The sequence below is a fragment of the Nematolebias whitei genome, chromosome 12 (assembly GCF_014905685.2).
Source record: "Nematolebias whitei isolate Nwh7 chromosome 12, NemWhi1, whole genome shotgun sequence".
Classification (NCBI taxonomy): Eukaryota; Metazoa; Chordata; class Actinopteri; order Cyprinodontiformes; family Rivulidae; genus Nematolebias; species Nematolebias whitei.
The window spans coordinates 47,578,925-47,598,072 of NC_056509.1; the positions used below are offsets into that span (position 1 = coordinate 47,578,925).

The 19,148-nt window shown below is 42.0% G+C and overlaps 1 protein-coding gene across 1 annotated transcript in view; it reads left to right on the forward strand.

Annotated features, from left to right (window-relative positions):
- asap2b (ArfGAP with SH3 domain, ankyrin repeat and PH domain 2b) overlaps window positions 1–19,148 on the forward strand; it is a 32,116-nt gene that overhangs the window by 10,551 nt on the left and 2,417 nt on the right. The window contains exons 3-22 of the mRNA XM_037685992.1: window positions 2,289–2,434; window positions 2,510–2,581; window positions 3,165–3,214; window positions 5,009–5,138; window positions 6,566–6,651; window positions 7,031–7,106; window positions 7,181–7,267; window positions 8,675–8,778; window positions 8,926–8,995; window positions 11,251–11,338; window positions 11,417–11,465; window positions 11,532–11,698; window positions 12,989–13,122; window positions 14,026–14,120; window positions 14,229–14,418; window positions 15,700–15,785; window positions 15,863–15,978; window positions 16,050–16,117; window positions 17,973–18,080; window positions 18,157–18,397. Coding sequence (XP_037541920.1) covers window positions 2,289–2,434; window positions 2,510–2,581; window positions 3,165–3,214; window positions 5,009–5,138; window positions 6,566–6,651; window positions 7,031–7,106; window positions 7,181–7,267; window positions 8,675–8,778; window positions 8,926–8,995; window positions 11,251–11,338; window positions 11,417–11,465; window positions 11,532–11,698; window positions 12,989–13,122; window positions 14,026–14,120; window positions 14,229–14,418; window positions 15,700–15,785; window positions 15,863–15,978; window positions 16,050–16,117; window positions 17,973–18,080; window positions 18,157–18,397 — 2,163 coding nt within the window. The remainder of the gene's footprint in view (window positions 1–2,288; window positions 2,435–2,509; window positions 2,582–3,164; window positions 3,215–5,008; window positions 5,139–6,565; window positions 6,652–7,030; window positions 7,107–7,180; window positions 7,268–8,674; window positions 8,779–8,925; window positions 8,996–11,250; window positions 11,339–11,416; window positions 11,466–11,531; window positions 11,699–12,988; window positions 13,123–14,025; window positions 14,121–14,228; window positions 14,419–15,699; window positions 15,786–15,862; window positions 15,979–16,049; window positions 16,118–17,972; window positions 18,081–18,156; window positions 18,398–19,148) is intronic.

Below are 19,148 nucleotides of genomic sequence, written 5' to 3' on the forward strand. Positions count from 1 at the left end.
ACTCTGTCTGACAATTTCTATCACTCTGTCTTACACTTTTTGTCATTATGTCACACTTTCAGTCACTCTGTCTCACACTTTTTGTCTCTCACACTTTTTGTCACTCTCACTTCCTGTTTCTCCGTCTCTCTTCCAATTCCTCTGTCTCATGCTTACTGTTCATCTGTTTCCTACTTCATTCACTCTCTCACACTTCCTGTGGCTCTCTCACACTTCCTGTGGCTCTCTCACACTTCCTGTTCTTTTGTTTCACACTTCTTGCTTCTCTATCTCACTCTTCCTGACACTCTATCACACTTTCTGCCTCTTTGTCTTATACTTTGTGTTCCTCCGTCTCACACTTCCCATTGCTTTGTCTCACACCTCCCATTTCTTTGTCTCACACTTCCTTTTTCCCTGTTTCACACTTCCTGTTCCTCCGTCTCACTCTTGGTCTTTTTGTTTACACTTTGTCTCTCGGCTGCAGCTCTTTGGGTTCAGACCGGTTTACTCCAGGTGCAGTCGGACTCTTCAGTTGTTTTTAAACGTTCTGTGGACGCTGTGCTCAGCTGTGGGTGCGTTTGGTTTGTTGGCGGTCGATTGGTGCGTTGATGGGTGGTGTCTCACCTTTAAACATTCCTGTCATTCTGCTTCCTGTCTCGGCTTGCAGAGAACGAGACTCCTTCCTTTTAAAAAGACGCAGAGAGGAATGAATCTGAGCTCAGACCAACAAACCTGTTCAACCCACCGAGCGTCTCTCTGCACAAGAAACCAAATCATGTTTCAGTTTTCTCCGCTGAATTCAGCTCGTTTCTATGAATGTTGGTTAAAAACGTTAAAAGATCTGTCTGGTGACACTTTCCAGTTTGAAGAAATTTTATATTTTCAATATTTTAAGGCTGAAGGTTTATTTTAAATTTAGCCTTATGGCTTTTTGAAAAAGTTTCTGTCCGCACACAAATACTAATTTATTTAATTCCTTCAAACTAACTAAAAATGTATGACACATGTTTTTTTTCTTAAATATTTATTTTTAAAATATATTGTTTACAAAATTCAATTTTTTCAAACATTTATTTTTTGAAAGCCTTTTTTTAAATGTTTTTTTGTTCTATTTATTTGTAATAAATATTGGTAGTTTAGTTTTAATGTTGTTGTTGATGTTCATTTTCCATTTAATTGTATTATAATTAACTGCATAATAAATTAAAATAGTTACCGGTAAACAAAATATGAAATACAATATGATAGAAATAAAATAAACACACAGTTTAAGTATTAAACAAATTTATAAACTGACATTTATTTATATAACTTATAGTCATGGTAAAATATCTGCATTTCTAAAATACACATATTGTTGTTAAATAAACTATCATTCTGCATTATTATATGCATAAGTTGTTGATAGATGTTTATATAATGCTGGTATAAAAATAAAAATTAATATAGTTGTGTCACTAATGGACACTTTGCAAAATTCAATTACTGGTAATATAAATGAAAGTTGAATGAATTAATAAATAAATTCATATAAGAATTCATATTTTAATATAAATACAGTAGTCCCTTGTTTATTGCGGGCGTTTGGGACCCCCCCCCCCCCGCGATAAGTGAAACACCATGAAGTAGGGAGACGGTAGTTCAAGTTCAAGTTCAGTAAACTTTGTCATGACGTGTGTCAGGCTGTAATCACACTCCTGTTACTCCCAATCTCCTCCTTAAATAAACAGTTTAAATTTAAATATTGTAACATTTTAAATAAACAATCCATGCTGCATGGATTGTTTATTTAAAATGCTACAATATTTTAGTACTTGTATATTTATCTACAGTATATAAATCTTGAAAATAGGTTTTTAATCTCAATGGGGTTTTTATCCTGGTAACATAAAGGTTAAATAAAAAAATTTAAATAACAGAAAACATAATTATAACAACATTATAATTGATTTCATGGATTTTTTTTTTTTTATAAACAATTTTTTTTAAACTGAACAACTTTTTAGATTCATGGCAGTCACCAGAGAAAACTGACATTAGCAAACACTAAAATAACTCAGTCAAATTTACAGATGTTGAGTTAAATGCTGGTGTGGCAGTAGCTGCGAGTCATCTTAGACTCACATCTGAGCACTAACAGATTATGCATCATGTTTTTAAAGACAAACATGCAGGGTGATAGGCATTACTTTATAAAGATACATTTTATATCAATTAGAGCTGATGTTCCCATAATCCAGCTGTGTTCAGTTAAATAAATAATTCTTGTGATGAGAACATGGAGTTGAGTTGTTTCTGTGTTGCAGCTCACGTGGAGAACGAGGAGCAGTACGTTCAGTCCATGGACAAATTTGGTCTCAACTGTGTGAACAAGGGAGACACCGTGGTGGGCGCCGCCTTCAGCATGTTCTCTGAACACAACAAAGAGATGACGGCGCTCTTCAAAAACCTGGTAGGGTTCTGAGACCAGCAGAAAGCCAGACCTGCTGAGGTGGTTTGTTGAATAAACTGGACTTCCTGTGTGCAGATGCACAACATGACCGGCATCAGCTTCCCTCTGGGCAACCTGCTGAAGGGAGACCTGAAAGGAGTCAAAGGGGTTCGTGGCTCAGAGTTTTAAACTTCACACTCTGTCACATTTTGTATCACTTATAACACCTGTTATAAACACCATCACAACACCATCATTACACCTGTTATAAACACCATCACAACACCATCATTACACCTGTTATAAACACCATCACTACACCATCATTACACCATCACACCATCATTACACCTTTTATAAACACCATCACAACACCATCATTCCACCATCACAACACCATCATTTCACCTGTTATAAACACCATCACAACACCATCATTACACCATCAACACCCATTGTTACTCCTGTTAATCCCACCTTTTGAAAAACACCTTTTGTGATCGTCTAACAGTTGTTCTTAACAAATGTCTGTTAATAAGATCTGTTATGAACACCATTATAAGTATCTGTTATGAACTCTGGTATAACCTGTTGTTTACAACAGCTGTTAAAATACCTTTCATTATTGTTATCATCAGTATTAAACTTGCGTGTTATTGTGGTGAATATCTCCAGAGTGACTCTGGGGTCAGAGTCCTCTCGAGGTTCTGCTGCTGACTTCAGACTTTGTGACGTTCCTGTTTTTCTTCAGGACCTGAAGAAGCCGTTTGATCGAGCCTGGAAGGATTACGAAACCAAGCTGTAAGAAATAAGACCAGTTAGCTCATATAAGCTAAGCAACACTGTAGTATGTCAGGACAGCTGTTGCTGTGGACATCCTATTCATTAATTATTCTTAAGGCTAGTTCAAGCACAAAGAATATTAACTGTTTAATTAACAACGGATTCTTTCTTTTTTTGAGTTAAATTTCTGCCATGTAACCAAGAGAACTTGAGATTGGAGTGTATAATTAGTGACATGAGACGTCATTTATCTTTGACCCATCAGAATAAATGCAGTCATTTATTTAACAGAATCTAAATTAACATCAAACATGTACACTTGATTTGCTGATCTGTTTCTGATTAATAAACTTAGCAAGTTCAAATAACAAGACAACAGAGGATTACTGATGGAGAATAATTCATCTCTGAAGGCATTTAGCTTGATTTACTGGCAAAGAGGTTTAAAGAGGAGAGATGTAGATGGATGGAGGAAAGTATGTTGACCAAGAATGGCACCCTTCATCCGACCCCAGCTCAGCCCCGTTACACTCGGTGCGTGACGACTCGTGACGACTCGTTACCTGAGCAGAAGATAAATCAGCTCCGGGACAGAGGTCCATTTCCACGCTACCTTTCAGCGTCTCCGGTCAGAGTGGCTGAGAATCGTCCGAAGTAGTGTCCAGATACTCCGTTCAACAGAATAAGCTTCCTTAGAAGGAATCTTCCTTAGAAGTTGAGAGCATTTAATGCTCGGGGTGAGATCACAGCGAGGCGTGCTGTGACTCCGCTGAAATGGACGGACCCTTGGCTCATGGTCCAAAATCCATCAGCTATTAGAGTAGAGACTGTTAGACCTTAGCCTCATGTTAGTCTGAAAGTTCCAGTAAGACTGAATAGTTCCAGGAAGTGTTGACTTTTAAAGGGTATCCACTTCCTGTTACTTGGTACTTCCTGATTGGTTAACACAACCAGCAGGGGTGGAGTTTTAGTGATGTCAGAGGGTTATTAGAAGTCACAGACAGCAGACATGTTTTTAAGAACGGTTAGTAACGGACAGGAAAATATTTTGAAGCAGTGACAGACTTGCAGGTTCCAGTTCTTATTTACCATCTGAGTTTTAAAACAAAGCACTTTGTTCTCATAACTTGTTCTCTGACTTCTGACAGACATCAACACCCCACTCCTCATTCAGACAGAAGAGTAAAATGCACAATTACTTTGTAAATAGACATTTAACTTGTATGATCTAAGTCTAATGAGGTTTAAAAATAATTAATACTGTTTCACAGTTGATTTAAATGAGTGATTCACTTCAACATTGGAAATGATATGAACTAAACACACTTTGATTATCAAGATATTGTAAAATAGTAATGATAATATAAAAAGAAGAGTGTTCTTTCAATTGATTAATTCAGGATACAATTAGAAAGTCTCTTGATGAGATAATTTGTATTTCTGGATTCAAATCAATGAAATAACAGTTCCTGTCCCCTGAAGGTCTTCAGAGACAGATTGATGTCGGAGGTCCAGTTCACTACAACACACACACCTGTTCATTTAATAAAGAAAGAAAAAGCTAAAAAAAAATACAGCCACTTGCAATGAACGTTAAGATTTATAGTGTTATTTTTCAGTCACATGGCTCTGTTAAAGGAGATGAACTGTTTTTGTGTTTTAAACTTTTTAACTCTGATATAAAAATGATCCATTTTTGTCACATTTTACAACTTCTGAATAATGTGAGGAGCATTTAGTGCCAGAAGTCGTTCAGCCTTTGGGTATCTTGCGTTTAAAACAATGTTTTAAGGTGACTTTGAATGTGTGCAGAGCAAAGATCGAGAAGGAGAAGCGGGAACACGCCAAGCAACACGGCATGATTCGGACCGAGTTCAGCGGAGGGGAGATCGCAGAGGAGATGGAGAAGGAGAGACGAATGTTCCAGCTTCAGATGTGTGAGGTCAGCAGGTGCTTTTGTTCTCGTTCGTTTTTATTTTCACCGAAGAGAGAACTTTCTGACAGGACTGACGAGCTGAAACTACCGTTATGGTCTGAAAACAACTCCAATCTGAGAAAATGAACTGCGATTCATGCAAATGCTGGTTTAAAACCTTTACACTGTTGCTTTACTATTGTGGTATTCCTGCAGGATGTGCTACAGCTGGCTGCTGCTGCTATTAGCACTACCACATAGTTACAGAATTCTTTGTGAATAAGTATAAAAGATGAAAATGGAAACTCTGTAGAGATTTAAAAAATAATGTTTCCATGAAACCTTTTTAAAATAAATTAAATTGGTGTTTTTACACAGAACCACACTTCAAAATGTTCAAACTTTCATAATTCCCAGACTATAGAGTGCACCCAAATTTAAGCCACGCACACTAAATTAAAAACAAAACAAGTTTGTACATGTATAAGCCACGGGTGTTCACGTTGTAACATGACTTCTGTTGTGACTTGATGCTATTTAAATAAACTGAACTGAATTGGCAGCACAGCTACTGAGAGACGTGCAGCTCCTGTAGCTCAACAATCAACCACCAGATGGTGTTTTATACACTTTATTTTACTGTTCAATACACAGACCGAGAGAAGCCCACAGGTCGTCATGACAACCACCTCCCTCATTTATGGTCACTCTACTGAATGGCCGAACACAAACTAGTCTAACAAGAACAGACTAATCACTAAAACACTAATGCTGAACAGCTAACTGAAATGATTAATAATGGACATAAATCCATAATCCCTCTCTGATGCCATGTAACCAGCAGTCAACCACAATGAACCACAGAATACTACAATACGTACCGCTAACGTACAACGTACACAAATACTACAGTAAATGTTTTTTTTCCTGAACAGTGCCGGTAACACGGCTGATTTAAAAAATACAGTTCCCTACCAGGAAGTCATTGATGCCATCTTCATATTTCTCAAGCTGTCCTCCTGCGCTGCGGAGCAAAGTTGCTCTGTGAGCATGTGAGACTCACATGCTCTGTGCATGCAGAGGGTTCCATCCCCTGGTTCTTTCCTCCCTTCCCAATTTCATTGGTCTACTGTGACCTGTTCGATAATTTCACTGGTCAGATTTGTTTTTTAACCTTTATTGATACAGGTAGTCTCATGGGGTCACAGGGACCCCCCACCCCCAAGAGAGACATGTACTGGGCAGTTATGTGAGCGCCCGGGTGTGACGAGGCTAAATGTTTGGGTGGCAGGAAGTTCGTTAGCCCATTATAAAAAAAATCCATAGATTAGCCGCAGCGTTGTATAAGCCACGGGGTTCAAAGCCTGTGAAAAAGTAGCGGCTTATATACCGAAAAGTACGGTAATTTTATGAATATTTTCATAAAAAAAAAATTTTCTGCTTCCTGTCTGCAGTATCTGCTCAAAGTGAACGAGATCAAACTGAAGAAAGGCGTCGACTTCCTGCAGAACCTCATCAAGTACTATCACGCTCAGTGCAAGTGAGTCACGCTACGTCAGAAACTCATTAAAAAACGTCTTTATTTATTCAGTTAGTTCATTTTATTCAGTTAGTTCATTTTATTCAGTTAGTTCATTTTATTCAGTTAGTTCATTTTATTCAGTTAGTTCATTTTATTCAGTTAGTTCATTTTATGTTGTAAAATGAAGAAATGAGAATCCTGAACCGTACCCACCAACAGGTTCAGTTTATTTTAGCAAGATTCAAAAAAGGAGAAAGACGAAACAATAGAAAGATGCTGTAAAAGTCCAACCAGGTCCATCTTTCGAAACGTCTTGCGTGTTTTTTTATTTTATTAAATGAAACATTAACAGGCTTTTTGTTCTGAAATAAGAAGCAACATTTTGTTTTGGATCCAGTTTTTTTCAGGATGGACTTAAAGCTGTGGAGAGTCTGAAGCCATCTGTAGAGAAACTGGTGACGGACCTGGCAGCGGTGAGGACAAGCTGGTTCCCACTGAGGGAGGTGTGTCAGGCAGGACGCTGGCGCTGAAGTTTGTTTCTGTTCAGATCAAACAGGTTCAAGATGGAGAGAAGAAGCAGCTGAATCAACTCAAAGATGTGCTGAAGGCGTCGCTGCAGTCGGAGCAAAAAGAGGTGAACACTCAACAGCACTATTTAAAGAAAAAAAGATTTGCTCCGTACGTTTCTTTATTTTTAGCTTGGTATTATCCTCCATTTAAAAACAATCCATCCAGGAAATAAAAGTCCAAAACCATTTTCAAACACGTGCCCTGCCAGCAGGAGGTGACGTACAAGAGAACAGCGTGTCTTTCTGAGCACAGCTCGACTCTTTCTAAATGTTTGATGGTTTCTGCTGATCTGTGACTGTTGGTAACAAATCACTGATAACAATAGCGGGGGAGTCTCCAAAATGTCATAATGCATTTTTGTTAATTTTCACTTTCCTCTCATGAGTTGCAGCATGTCACTCTCACTGTGCAATTTTCAGCATGTTCAAAACATTAACAAGACCAGTCTTCTCTCAAAGTAGTTGCAGAGATGTTGCAAGCATCTTAAGCCCGTCTTGGACCTGCCTGAGGCCTGCCTCGTAACCCCGAACCTGTCTCAATCCTGTCTCAACCCTGTCACAAACCTGCCTCAAACCTAGTCTCGTTCCAGTTTCATTTCAGTCTCAATCCTGTCTTGAACCTGTCTCGAACTTTCTCAGTACTGTTACAAACCTGCCTCAAACCTAGTCTCGTTCCAGTTTCATTCCAGTCTCGTTCCAGTTTCAATCCTGTCTTGAACCTGTCTCGAACCTGCCTCAAACTTTCTCAGTACTATTGCAAACCTGTCTCAATCCTGTCTCAACCCTGTCACAAACCTGCCTCAAACCTAGTCTCGTTCTAGTCTCAATCCTGTCTTGAACCCGTCTCGAACCTGCCTCAAACTTTCTCAGTACTGTTGCAAACCAGTCTCAAGCCTTGTCTTGCTCCTGCCTCAAACCTCCAAACCTATCTCGAACCTGTATCAAATCTGCTTCAATCCTTGACTTGATCTTGTCTCAATCTTTTCTCAAACCTGCCTAAAATTGTGTCTATCCTGTCTTGAACCTGCCTTGAACCTGTCTCAATCCTGTCTCGAACCTGTCTCTTTGAGTCAGGAACAAATGTGGGACCATTTGGAAGGGTTTGGTGAGGTGAAACTCAGCTGAGATGGACTGGAGACAAATCAGAGCATTCTGGTTCCCTGAGAGTGTGATATGAGAATAAAATTTAAATAAATTGCAAACATTTTGAGACACAATTAAAACAGCCTAAATTGTTACAAAGAAATTGTCAGTTTGCTAAATATACGTGTGTTTGGTTTTACGTGTTTCTTAAACATTGCATTCAAAATCTATTTTATTGTTCAGATCTTTTATTCAAATCTACAACAAATATCTAAATATTTAATATATTTTGACGTTGCTACTGAAGTTTTAATCAGTGATATGTTGTTTTGGTGTGAATGTAATTCGACAGAAACTGAAATGTTCATTAATAAGATATTTAACGTCAGGATTCTCAGGCGAAGCAGAACTCTGGTTACAGCCTCCATCAGCTGCAGGGGAACAAGGCTTTCGGCACCGAACACAACGGAGTCCTCTGCAAGAGAAGTGAGGGGTGAGTGAACTCAGTGTTCCAGAATGCAACAGGAAATGTATTCCAATTTAAATTTTAGTGACTGTAGAGTTCAGTTTTTATGTGTTGTAGGAATAAATGAGTCCACAGGCATTTTGGTTGGTTTCTAACTGTTACCTGTCGTCTCAGGTTGAGAAAAGTGTGGCAGAAAAGAAAGTGTTCAGTCAAAAATGGCCTCCTGACCATCTGCCACGGCACGGTAAGACGACACGTCTCGTTAACGGTTCTCCTGCATGATGAGCTCCCGTCTTCCTGCATGTCCAACCAGAAGTCTCCTCATGGGTTATTTGTAGAGCTGGGGGACGGAGAGCACTTCAGATTTAAAACAACAAAGTCCATGCTCAATAATCCAGGTACACAATCCAACATTTTTCAGTCAGGTGATCTGGACGGTTTCTTTTTTGATGAAGCCTTCAAGACCGCAGGCGAAACATTTCAGCACAAAAAAAAAAAAGAAATTGTCCAGATGACCTGACTGAAAAATGTTGGACGCTTCAGGTTTAGTTCCACATTTATTCCTTTTTCTTCTTCCTTTTTATTTGGAAGTTTGTTCACAAAGAGTCGAGGAACGAATCGGGATAAAGCAAGGAAGAGGAGAAGAAGAAGAATGAAAGAAATGTTTGAGAAGAACGAGTCTGGACCTAAATCTAACACTGAAGTACCTAAAATAATATTTTTGCACAAAAACGATAATTTCCAAGAGCTAATAGAAAAGTAGTGTTAGCACCGATAACGTGACTGTTAGCATTAAGATGCTAACAGGCTAATACTAAGTAGCGTGTGCCCTACGTCCTTGATAGCATGCTAACACACATTTACAGTTTGAAATACAAAAAATTGAAATTTTACACCAAACAGGAGATTTCTAAAGAGCTAATAATATCAGGGTAGTGTTAGCACTGCTAACATACCTGCTAACGTCAAGATGCTAACAAGCTAATGCCTTGCACTTTGTTCTTATTAGCATGTTAGCAATAATTTATTTAGCACTAAATAGCTTTTTCACTCTTAATAGAAGCCATGTGTTGTTTAGTTGAAGATTATTTAGCATTAACTAACTTAACACTTGCTTCCATCTTACTGAAACAACTTGACCGTATTAGAATTTCGGGACAGCCACTAACATGGTTCTGTAATTATCTTTTGAGTAGGTCGCAGCAAGAGAAGCTTGACTCTCATACTTCAGTTTATTCTGGTTATGTCAGGTGCACCCCAAGGCTCCATTCTTGGTCCAACTCTTTTCTCCATACAGTAGTCCCTCACTACGTCGCGGTTCGTTTTTCACGGACTCGAAACATGGTTTAGAATATTGGAAGAGTGTGGGAAGGGTTTAAAACACCTTTATATGTGTGTGTGTGTGTATATATATAAATAAACTACTACTTACTTGTACTACTATTCCTACTTCACGGTTTTTCACTTATTGCGGGGCTTCAGGGTACAGATCCCCTGCGATAAACGAGGGACTACTGTATTTATAATTGATATCTGACATTCTGTCAGTGAGGCTCCATCCATTGATATGCTGATGACACCATTCTGTGTGCTTCTGGTTCCACTCCGGATGAGGTTGTGAAGTCCCTGCATGTGGTCTTCTTGAAGCCCAGCAGGTCTTTTATGACTTAAATTGGTCCTTAAACGCCAAGAAAACTAAATGTATGTGGTTTGGACATGGAGGAGGAACCAGACCCACCTCGGTGGACTTCACCACTGTAAACAGCGATATTATAGAAGAGGTAACATTTTATAAATATTTGTGAATTTGGACCGATGGAGCTCTGTCCTTTTCACATCATGTTAATGTTTTACAATCTAAGGTCAAAGACAGACTTGGTTATCTATGTAGAAATAGATCTTTGTTTACCCTGGCTGCAAAACGCACCATTGTTGAACAATCCATTCTACCTGTGCTGGATTATGGAGACATCATTTACCAACATGTTAAGAGTGTCCTTTGTAAGCTGGACTCAATTTATCACTGTGCTATTGTCTTTGTTACAAATGCTCCTTATAGATCATTGTCTCCTCTACTCTCGTCACGTGCACCTGTGTCTCCCTTCACGTGCACCTGTGTCTCCCTTCACGTGCACCTGTGTCTCCCTTCACGTCACATTTAGCATCAGGTCATGATGAGTTCACATGTTTCACAGAAAATATTAACATATTTCCTGCAATAATTGGTTTATTAAAAAATAAGAAAGAATGAACTCATGAGAGAATTAAGGTTATTTTAGAAGTGGAGGTCAACTGTCAGCTCTGGACCAAAGATATTCTGGAAAGTTCTCAGGGTTCATCATCTGGAGACGATGATCGTTTTAGGATGAACTGCAGCAGAGGACCAGTGATGATCAGTGTTTGTGTGAAACTTTAGAGCTGCACGTCGTAAGTTTGAATGTGTTGTTTGAACACGTCGTCTCATCCTGCCTTCTGTTCTCGCTGGACGTTGTTCTGAAGACCAACAAAGCTCCAGCCAGACTCAACCTGCTCACCTGCCAGGTGAAGAGGAACCCAGAGGACAAGAAGAGCTTCGACCTGTTTTCACGTATGCATCCTTCCTAAACGTCAAACAGCACAAACTTTCTTTTTTAAGCCGAACCGACGTTTGTCTTTCCTCCTCCAGATGACAGGACCTACCACTTCCAGGCTGAGGACGAGGCCGAGTGTCAGATGTAAGACCTGACGGTGCGACCGCGGCTGCTGGCGCCGCTTGTTCTGACGGTTGTTTCGTGTTTCAGCTGGGTGTCGGTGCTGCAGAACAGCAAGGAGGAGGCGCTGAACAAGGCCTTTAAAGGAGGTCAGGACGAAGGGGAGAACAACATCGTGCAGGAGTTGACCAAAGCTATCGTAGGAGAGGTGAAGAGGATGAGCGGCAACGACAGCTGCTGCGACTGTGGCGCTCCGGGTCAGTCGTCGTACCTCAACGTACTGCGTGAACTACAACCTCCGGTCCTTTAGTGTCTCTCTGGGCTGCAACAGGTGGAGACTAGCTGGACTCAAAACTCTTTTATTCAGCAGTTTTTCTGACTCCTGCGTGTTTGCCACCAGTGAGCCGTGCGGCTGTTTCGTGTGAACCGTTTTTAAAAGTCACTGTATTCTGGGCCTTGCACTGTTTTTGTTACCAACCACCACGTTTGACTCGCCTTGGCAGCCACCTGTACGGTTCTCGTTTAATTTACTGAAGCTCACTTTAAGGTTCGTCATCGACACGACCAGACCTGGACGTTCTGTAGACACAAGGACAGGTGCGAGAGCCAAACTGATGCTCAGTCATCCAGGTAAATTAATCCAAGAAGTCCGGTCACCTGGACGGATTCTTCGTGGTTGAAACGTTTCGTCTGGATGACTGAGCGTGCATCAGAACATTTCAAACCACTTTGACCAGGTTTGTCTCAGGCTAGTTCTGTGAATAGCAAGTGGCCGTCAGGGCTCTATCGATTGATTGTTAGTGTGATGGTCCTCCTTTACATGTGAACGCATTGAGGGGATTGATGGTCCTTTAAATGAAGTGTCAGAAAAATGATCCTGCAGAATGTTCTGAAGCACGTTCCTGAGCAGCACCAACGACCAGCCATGACTTGGAGCAGAAAAGTCCTACATGTTCTGGACTTTCTCTGCTCACCGGTGAAGTTCTTTTCTACACCAGCTGGGAAATCCTGGTGTCCACGTCTGGGATGAGATGTTCCTTCAAAAGACGTCAAAGATCCAGACTTATTTTAACCCAGGGCCTATCCTGGTTATCAAGACAAATTAAACCATTTTCTCTGGATCTTCTCATTAGCAGAAGTATCTACGTATCTACAGAGCCAGAAATTAGGAAACTAGCTTTGTTCAGTTTGACCCAAAACCACTGAACCCTGAAGGTTTGATGGTCACAAATCTTTTGAAGGTGTTCAGAATTCAGGCGACGGACTCTAACCCCTCACACGATGGAACTGAGAACCCTTACAAACATTTCAAGACATTCTGTCGTATTCTCCTCTCCAACTCGCCTCCATCGGTTTCAGCCCAGTCAAGATCTTTTCGTCTCCTCGACAAACTGTGGCGTGTATCTTCTGTCTTTCGTGGAGAAACACGGTTTCATTTCAGTATGTACTTGTACATAGATGACATGACAATAAAACCTCTCTGACTCTTCCTCACGGTGTGTTCAGTCTTCATCAGTCTTCTAATTCACTCCTCCTCCTCGCCTCAGGTCCTACATGGCTGTCCACCAATCTCGGGGTCCTGATCTGTATCGAGTGTTCAGGGATCCACAGGGAGATGGGGGTCCATTACTCCAGGATCCAGAGTCTGGACCTGGACGTTCTGGGAACATCTGAGCTTCTGGTGAGTCCACTTCACTGTTGTTGGTCAAATAAAGTGAAACAGAGCATCAAGGCAGAGCAGATCCCAAAACTTTGAGCTCTTAGTCCCGTCATGAAGAGAAGATGGGACTTGAAGAACCCTCTGTCTGTCTGTCTGACTGTCTGTCTGTCTCTGTCTGTCTGTCTGCCTGTCTGTGTGTCTGCCTGTCTGTCTGTCTGTCTTGTGGTAACTTGTAAAAATAAGCAGCGTGCTGACTTCATGTAGACGTGTGGCTGCATCAAAGGTCATTATCAAAATTGGGTTCCCACGTTAAAATCCAAGATGGCCACACGTGTAAACTGACCACTCCCACCATCTGATGAAACTCTGCTTTCTAGTTTTTAGATTGCTCAAAAGTAAAATTTCCTCGAGTGATTGGAGTGGCCCTTAGGGTGGCCGAAAATTAATCTATGGTGGCCAAGGCCACCAGTGGCCACCCCGTGGCTCCTCCACTGCACCTGGTGGTGATGAAGCTGCTCCCTCCACTCCCACAGGTCCAACCAACCTGAATATCTTTCACCTTCATTCTCTGCTCAGTTCCAGTCCAGTGCTGCTTGTTGAACGTGTTTTCAGTCCACTTCCTGGACACGAGCAGTGCAACAAACTGCAGCCAAGTGAGGAAACGAGACGTGGAAACAGCCTGGACTGCAATAAATCAGACGTCATTATATTTGAAGGACCATGTAGTCATGCTCTGCAGTGTCTGAGAGTCGTGTCGTTAAAAACCAGAGAACTGAAATCCCACAAAGACCAGAGAACAGGACCTGAGAGCTGCTTCGTTCTGTGTTTGTCAAAAAACAAAAACTAGGTGGAGGTTGAAGTCCAACAGTCTGAACAGAGAAAATGTTCTTAGAGCTGACGGACTTGTTCTTGGTTGTGTTTCAGTTGGCGAAGAATGTAGGAAACGCCAACTTCAACGAGATCATGGAGGCGGATCTGCTGGCGCAGGGTGGAACCAAACCGGATCCCAAGAGCGACATGTAAGTTCCGGTCCCTGCAGGTGAAAATACTTTAACCGTACAGGAGGAGGGTCGGAGCTTCGTGGGGTCGTGATGATGTCACAGCGTCGCTCTCTCTCGGGTCTGCAGGCAGGTGAGGAAGGATTACATCACGGCGAAGTACACGGAGAAGCGCTTCGCCCAGCGGCCGTCCACCGACGACAAGCTGATGCTGCAGGCTCTGTACGAATCCGTCAGGAACCGGGACATCCTGTCCCTCATCCAGGTGTACGCCGAGGGGGTGGACCTGATGGATGTCCTCCCCCAGCCCAACGAGCATGTACGACCACACACACAGAATATAAATGTCAGCTGATACAGACAAGTTCAGTTTTTTTGGTTCCGTTTTCTTATTTTCTGACCTGCCATGGTCCTCTAACTGTTTCGTCTTTGTTTTTTAGTCGTATTTGTCTCTTTGAATTGTCTCTTTAAAATTAATTTGTGCAGATTTTCCTTTTTTTTAAGATTAATCAGAGACTAATTATGGATAATTTTTGGGGAAACCGGTGAACAAGTCTAGAGTTTTGCTGTGAGTCATGTCAGAATGTAATCTTTTGGTTTCCTCCGGTGTCTCTTACTGCTAACGGACTGAAGGTTTTTGTCTCAGTGGGACACACAAACTCTCTGGACTTCCTCTGTATCTGAGCTCAGATTTTAGCTTTGGGAAGTGGAGAAGGCTCTCGTCTCCTACGTAAAACACTGTTGTTAAAAAAGTTTGCGCACGTGACCACCACAGCCACAACCTGCTGCCACGCACAGGTAGGCCTGTCACGATAACACATGTTGCTGGGCCATTAATTGTCTCAGAAATTATTGTGATAAATTATAATATTGTTTGAAATTTGACAGTAGTTAGTAATTATTCCTCATTTATCATGCAGTTAATTGACTTGTTTCTTGTGACGGGCTACTCACGGGTTCATTTTGAATTGAATATGAATGATCATTTCCACACAGACACCGTTTCAGGCTCACTTTATAGATCTGTGCTTCAGTCTGATGACGAGTCTGCTGCCCCTCCACCTTGTGCTCCCCAGAAAAGGCGGCAATCACCACGGCAACCAGTGACTCACAGGAATCACCGTGGCAACCAGGGACTCACTGCCTCCATAGACCCTGCAGGATGTGAACAGTTTTGTCCATTCAGAGAATCTTTGTGTAAAAACGTTGCGGTTCGGGCCACATTAAAGTTGTTGGAGAAGCGAGACCCTTGTCAGGTGGATAATGGAGGCCGCCTTCAGGCAGTCCCCAATAAAAAGGAAGAGGGTTAAACCTGGAGTTTCAAAGTAAAGCTCAGATATACCCTTCAAAATAAAAATCTGACTTTGGTCCCAAATTTCTGTTGAATTTTCCTTTTGAAGTTCATGGATGTTTGAGTTTTTGGCAGCAGCATCACTGTTGCTCAAACTTTCTATTTTTTCTTGTTTATGTTAAAATCTTTTTCTTTTTTGTTGTAACTTTTTTAGTTTTTAAACTCTTTCTGTGTCTCTGTGGTCTTTAACCGCCCTCCAGTTGCAGATGGGCCGGGTCATGTGCTGACTCTGGTGTTTGTTTCCATCAGGAACCGGGGGAGACGGCGCTCCACCTGGCGGTCAGAATGGTGGACAGGAACTCTCTGCACATCGTGGACTTCCTGGCTCAGAACAGGTGAGCTCAGGTGTTTCCTGCCGGCAGCGTTCGGGCCGCGCGGCTCTGACTCGTGTTGCGGTTCTGAATGTTTTCAGCGGTAATCTGGACAAGCAGACGGCCAAAGGAAGCACGGCTCTTCATTACTGCTGCCTGCTGAACAACAGCGAGTGCCTCAAACTGCTGCTGAGAGGAAAAGCTTCAGTCTCCTCCAGTAAGAGCTCCTCAGCAGAACCTCTCGACGTTCGACTGAAGAGAAACGTTCTCCGTGTTTTGTGTCCGCAGCAAACGAAGCAGGAGAGACTCCTCTGGACATCGCCAGGCGCCTGCAGCACGCTCAGTGTGAAGAGCTGGTGAGATTTTACTGACACGGATTAAACGTACAAATAGTCGTTTTATTTCATCGCAAACTTGGACAGTTCTGTAAAAACAGGCGGAGCGCCGATGTCCCCCTTCACTGAGGGCTCTGAACAGTGAACGTCTGTAGTTCTGGACATGAGTGTTTTTCTGGACCAAGTAAACCTAAATGTTTTTGGTGAAAGATGCTCAAGTTGGTAAATTATGCTGTGTGTATAAAAATGATGAATCCTGGAGGGGAGGGAGCAGTTTAATCGCCACCAGGAGCAGTGGTGGAGCCAGGGGGGGCTCAACGGTGGCCTTTACCCCACAGATGAATCTTTGGCCACCCCGGTCATTTGAATAAACTACTTTTAAACAATATAAATCATAGTTTCCTCATGATGGGGTGGCTGGTTTACATATATATTGGTGGAGGCCATCTTGGACTTTGCTGAGACAACCCAATTTTTGATTATGACCTTTATTCCACCTAAATGCTGCCTCACACCAAGATGGAAGTCGGTTCCTCGTAGGGTTTTAACAGACTACTCGAGTAATCGACACATCGATTCCTACGACATCTATCGAGTTTTTTAATGTCACGTCGAGTATTCGTGGTGACGTCATTACGCCCCCGTTACGTCATCGTGTCATCGTGTCACGTGATCCGCACCGGGCGCGGGTTACAAAATGGATCCCTCCAAGCAGACGGACTGAGTGGAGCAGGTCCAGTCTTGACAAACAGGTTGAAACGCATCAATAGTCTGTAAATATTTCACTAAAGACGAATCTTCCAGTTCAACTACCGTAAGGAAACAGAAGATGAATCAACTTCCTGACTGTTTGGAGCTCGTTGTGAACCGGTGTTGCACCATATTCTGTGACCACCGTATATTGTGACTGTAGGGGGCGGTGTTGCATGCACTGTTGCAGGTCACAGAATATGGTGCAACACCGGGTCCAGTCGACCGATTCAGAACCAGCTTCCTCTGACCTTGTTTCACAAACAAAAAGCAAAAAATATTAATCTCTAAAACTAAACTTAATGCACCACAGCTGGTGGTGGTGTGGGGTGGTCGACCCCCCCACTGGTTTTAGTTTTGTTTTTGACGTGCTGCACGTTTCTTTCACTTTTACAGCTTAATAATAATAACTAATAGTTTAGTTTTTCCTGTGACTTATTTGCAGTTTGATAAATGGGAGGAGCATAATATATGCTCCCATTGTTTGTTGGTCTTTTTTATTGTAAATAATGACCTTTTTTGCGGTTTTATTTATTTATTTTTGTATCTTTAGATCCTATGATGTCATCAAGTACTCGAGTTCATTCTGATTCTGATTCTGATTCTGATTCTATCAAGTACTCGAGTTTTATTATGTTCGAGTTTAAAAATGATGTAGTCGTTCAACCCCTAGTTCCTCGTTAGTTTTCATGTCGTGCTCACAACAGCTGAGAGGAGACGACAAACCGACCTGGACGGGAAAACAACATGAAGTTTACGTGCAGGAGCAGGACTTCTGTCGGCTGGTGTTACGTTTAAACCTCACCCCCACGTTATGTTATTGGAAGAGAAGCGTTCGTTCGAAAAACAACTTGAACTGGTCTGAAGTAAAAAAACAACTTGAACTGGTCTGAAGTAAAAAAACAACTTGAACTGGTCTGAAGTAAAAAAACAACAACTTGAACTGGTCTGAATGGACTTGAAGGTGAGGGGGGTCAGAGCCAACCCACCCCTGACGCTCCGTTAGGCCGTGTGGTGGTGTAGTCGTCTCAAGTTAAAATATTTATTAATTTAAGCAGCAGTTTGATGTTACTCTGTTCTTGTTGCTTGTATAAACTGTTTGTTTGTTTGTTTGTTTGTCCTCCAGCTGACTCAGGCTCAGACGGGAAAGTTCAACGTCCACGTTCACGTCGAGTACGAATGGCGTCTCCGAAACGAGGACCTGGACGAGAGCGAGGACGAGATGGAGGACAAGGTCGGCCGGTCTCGTCCGAGCGAGGCGCCGGGTGTTCGGTTCTGGACTTCACCGTGTGTTCTGTGTGCGCCCGCAGCCCATCCCGAACCGGCGTGACGAGCGCCCGGTCAGCTGCTTCGTGCCCGGCGGCGGCGGCGGCCCCATGCAGACCAATCTGGCGGCGCTGGCCCGCGACGCCGTCCTGGTGGTGCGGGACAAGCAGAGGCCTCCGATCCCGAGCAGCCTGATCAACAACGAGACGTACGGCACGGTTCTGGACGCGAACCTGCCGCCGCCGGGACCGATACCCCCGCTGCCCCCCAGAGGCCCAAACAGAGGTCGGTCATGGAGCCAACAAACTTTATTTACAATCAGCTGCTTCTACAGACTGTATCTGTTTCAGCTGTCGGTCTGTCCGAACCTTCAGCTCCTTCAGCAGATGCATGCTGGGACTTTGAGTCTTTTTTAACTTTTATACTTTTCAACATATTTAATGTTTTTATATGAATATTTTCCTCAGAAATACATTCAAACATCTTTGATTCATTCAGAAACATTTTTATCTTTAAAATCTGCTTCAAATACTCTCTTCTTATGCTACTTTGAGCTAGCCTTTTGATACTTTTAGCTAACCTTTTCTTATTTACTGGTAATCTGTTAGCTACCCTTTGCTACATTTGCTAGTATCTTGATACATTTAGCTTTTAGATAACAATTAGCTGTTTTTGCTACTTTTAACCTCTTGCTTGAGTTTTGCTGCTTATAGCTGTTTGCTAGTGGTCTGTGACTTTTAGCTAGTGTTTAGTTCATTGTAGCTAGCATAATGCTACTTAAGTTGGCATTTTCCAAATGTTAGCTTTTAAATAATGCTTTGCTCCTTTTAGCATTTAACTATTGTTTTGCGTCTATGCGTTTAAGCTCGTGTTTTTCTTCTGTTAGCTTATAGTTGTGTTCCGCCTTTCTTAGATTTTAGCTTGTGTTTTGCTCCATTTAGCTTTTAGCTCATGTTCTGCCTCTCTTAGCTTTTAGCTCATGTTTTGCTTCTTAGCTTTTAGCTCATGTTTTGCTTCTCTTAGCTTTTAGCTCATG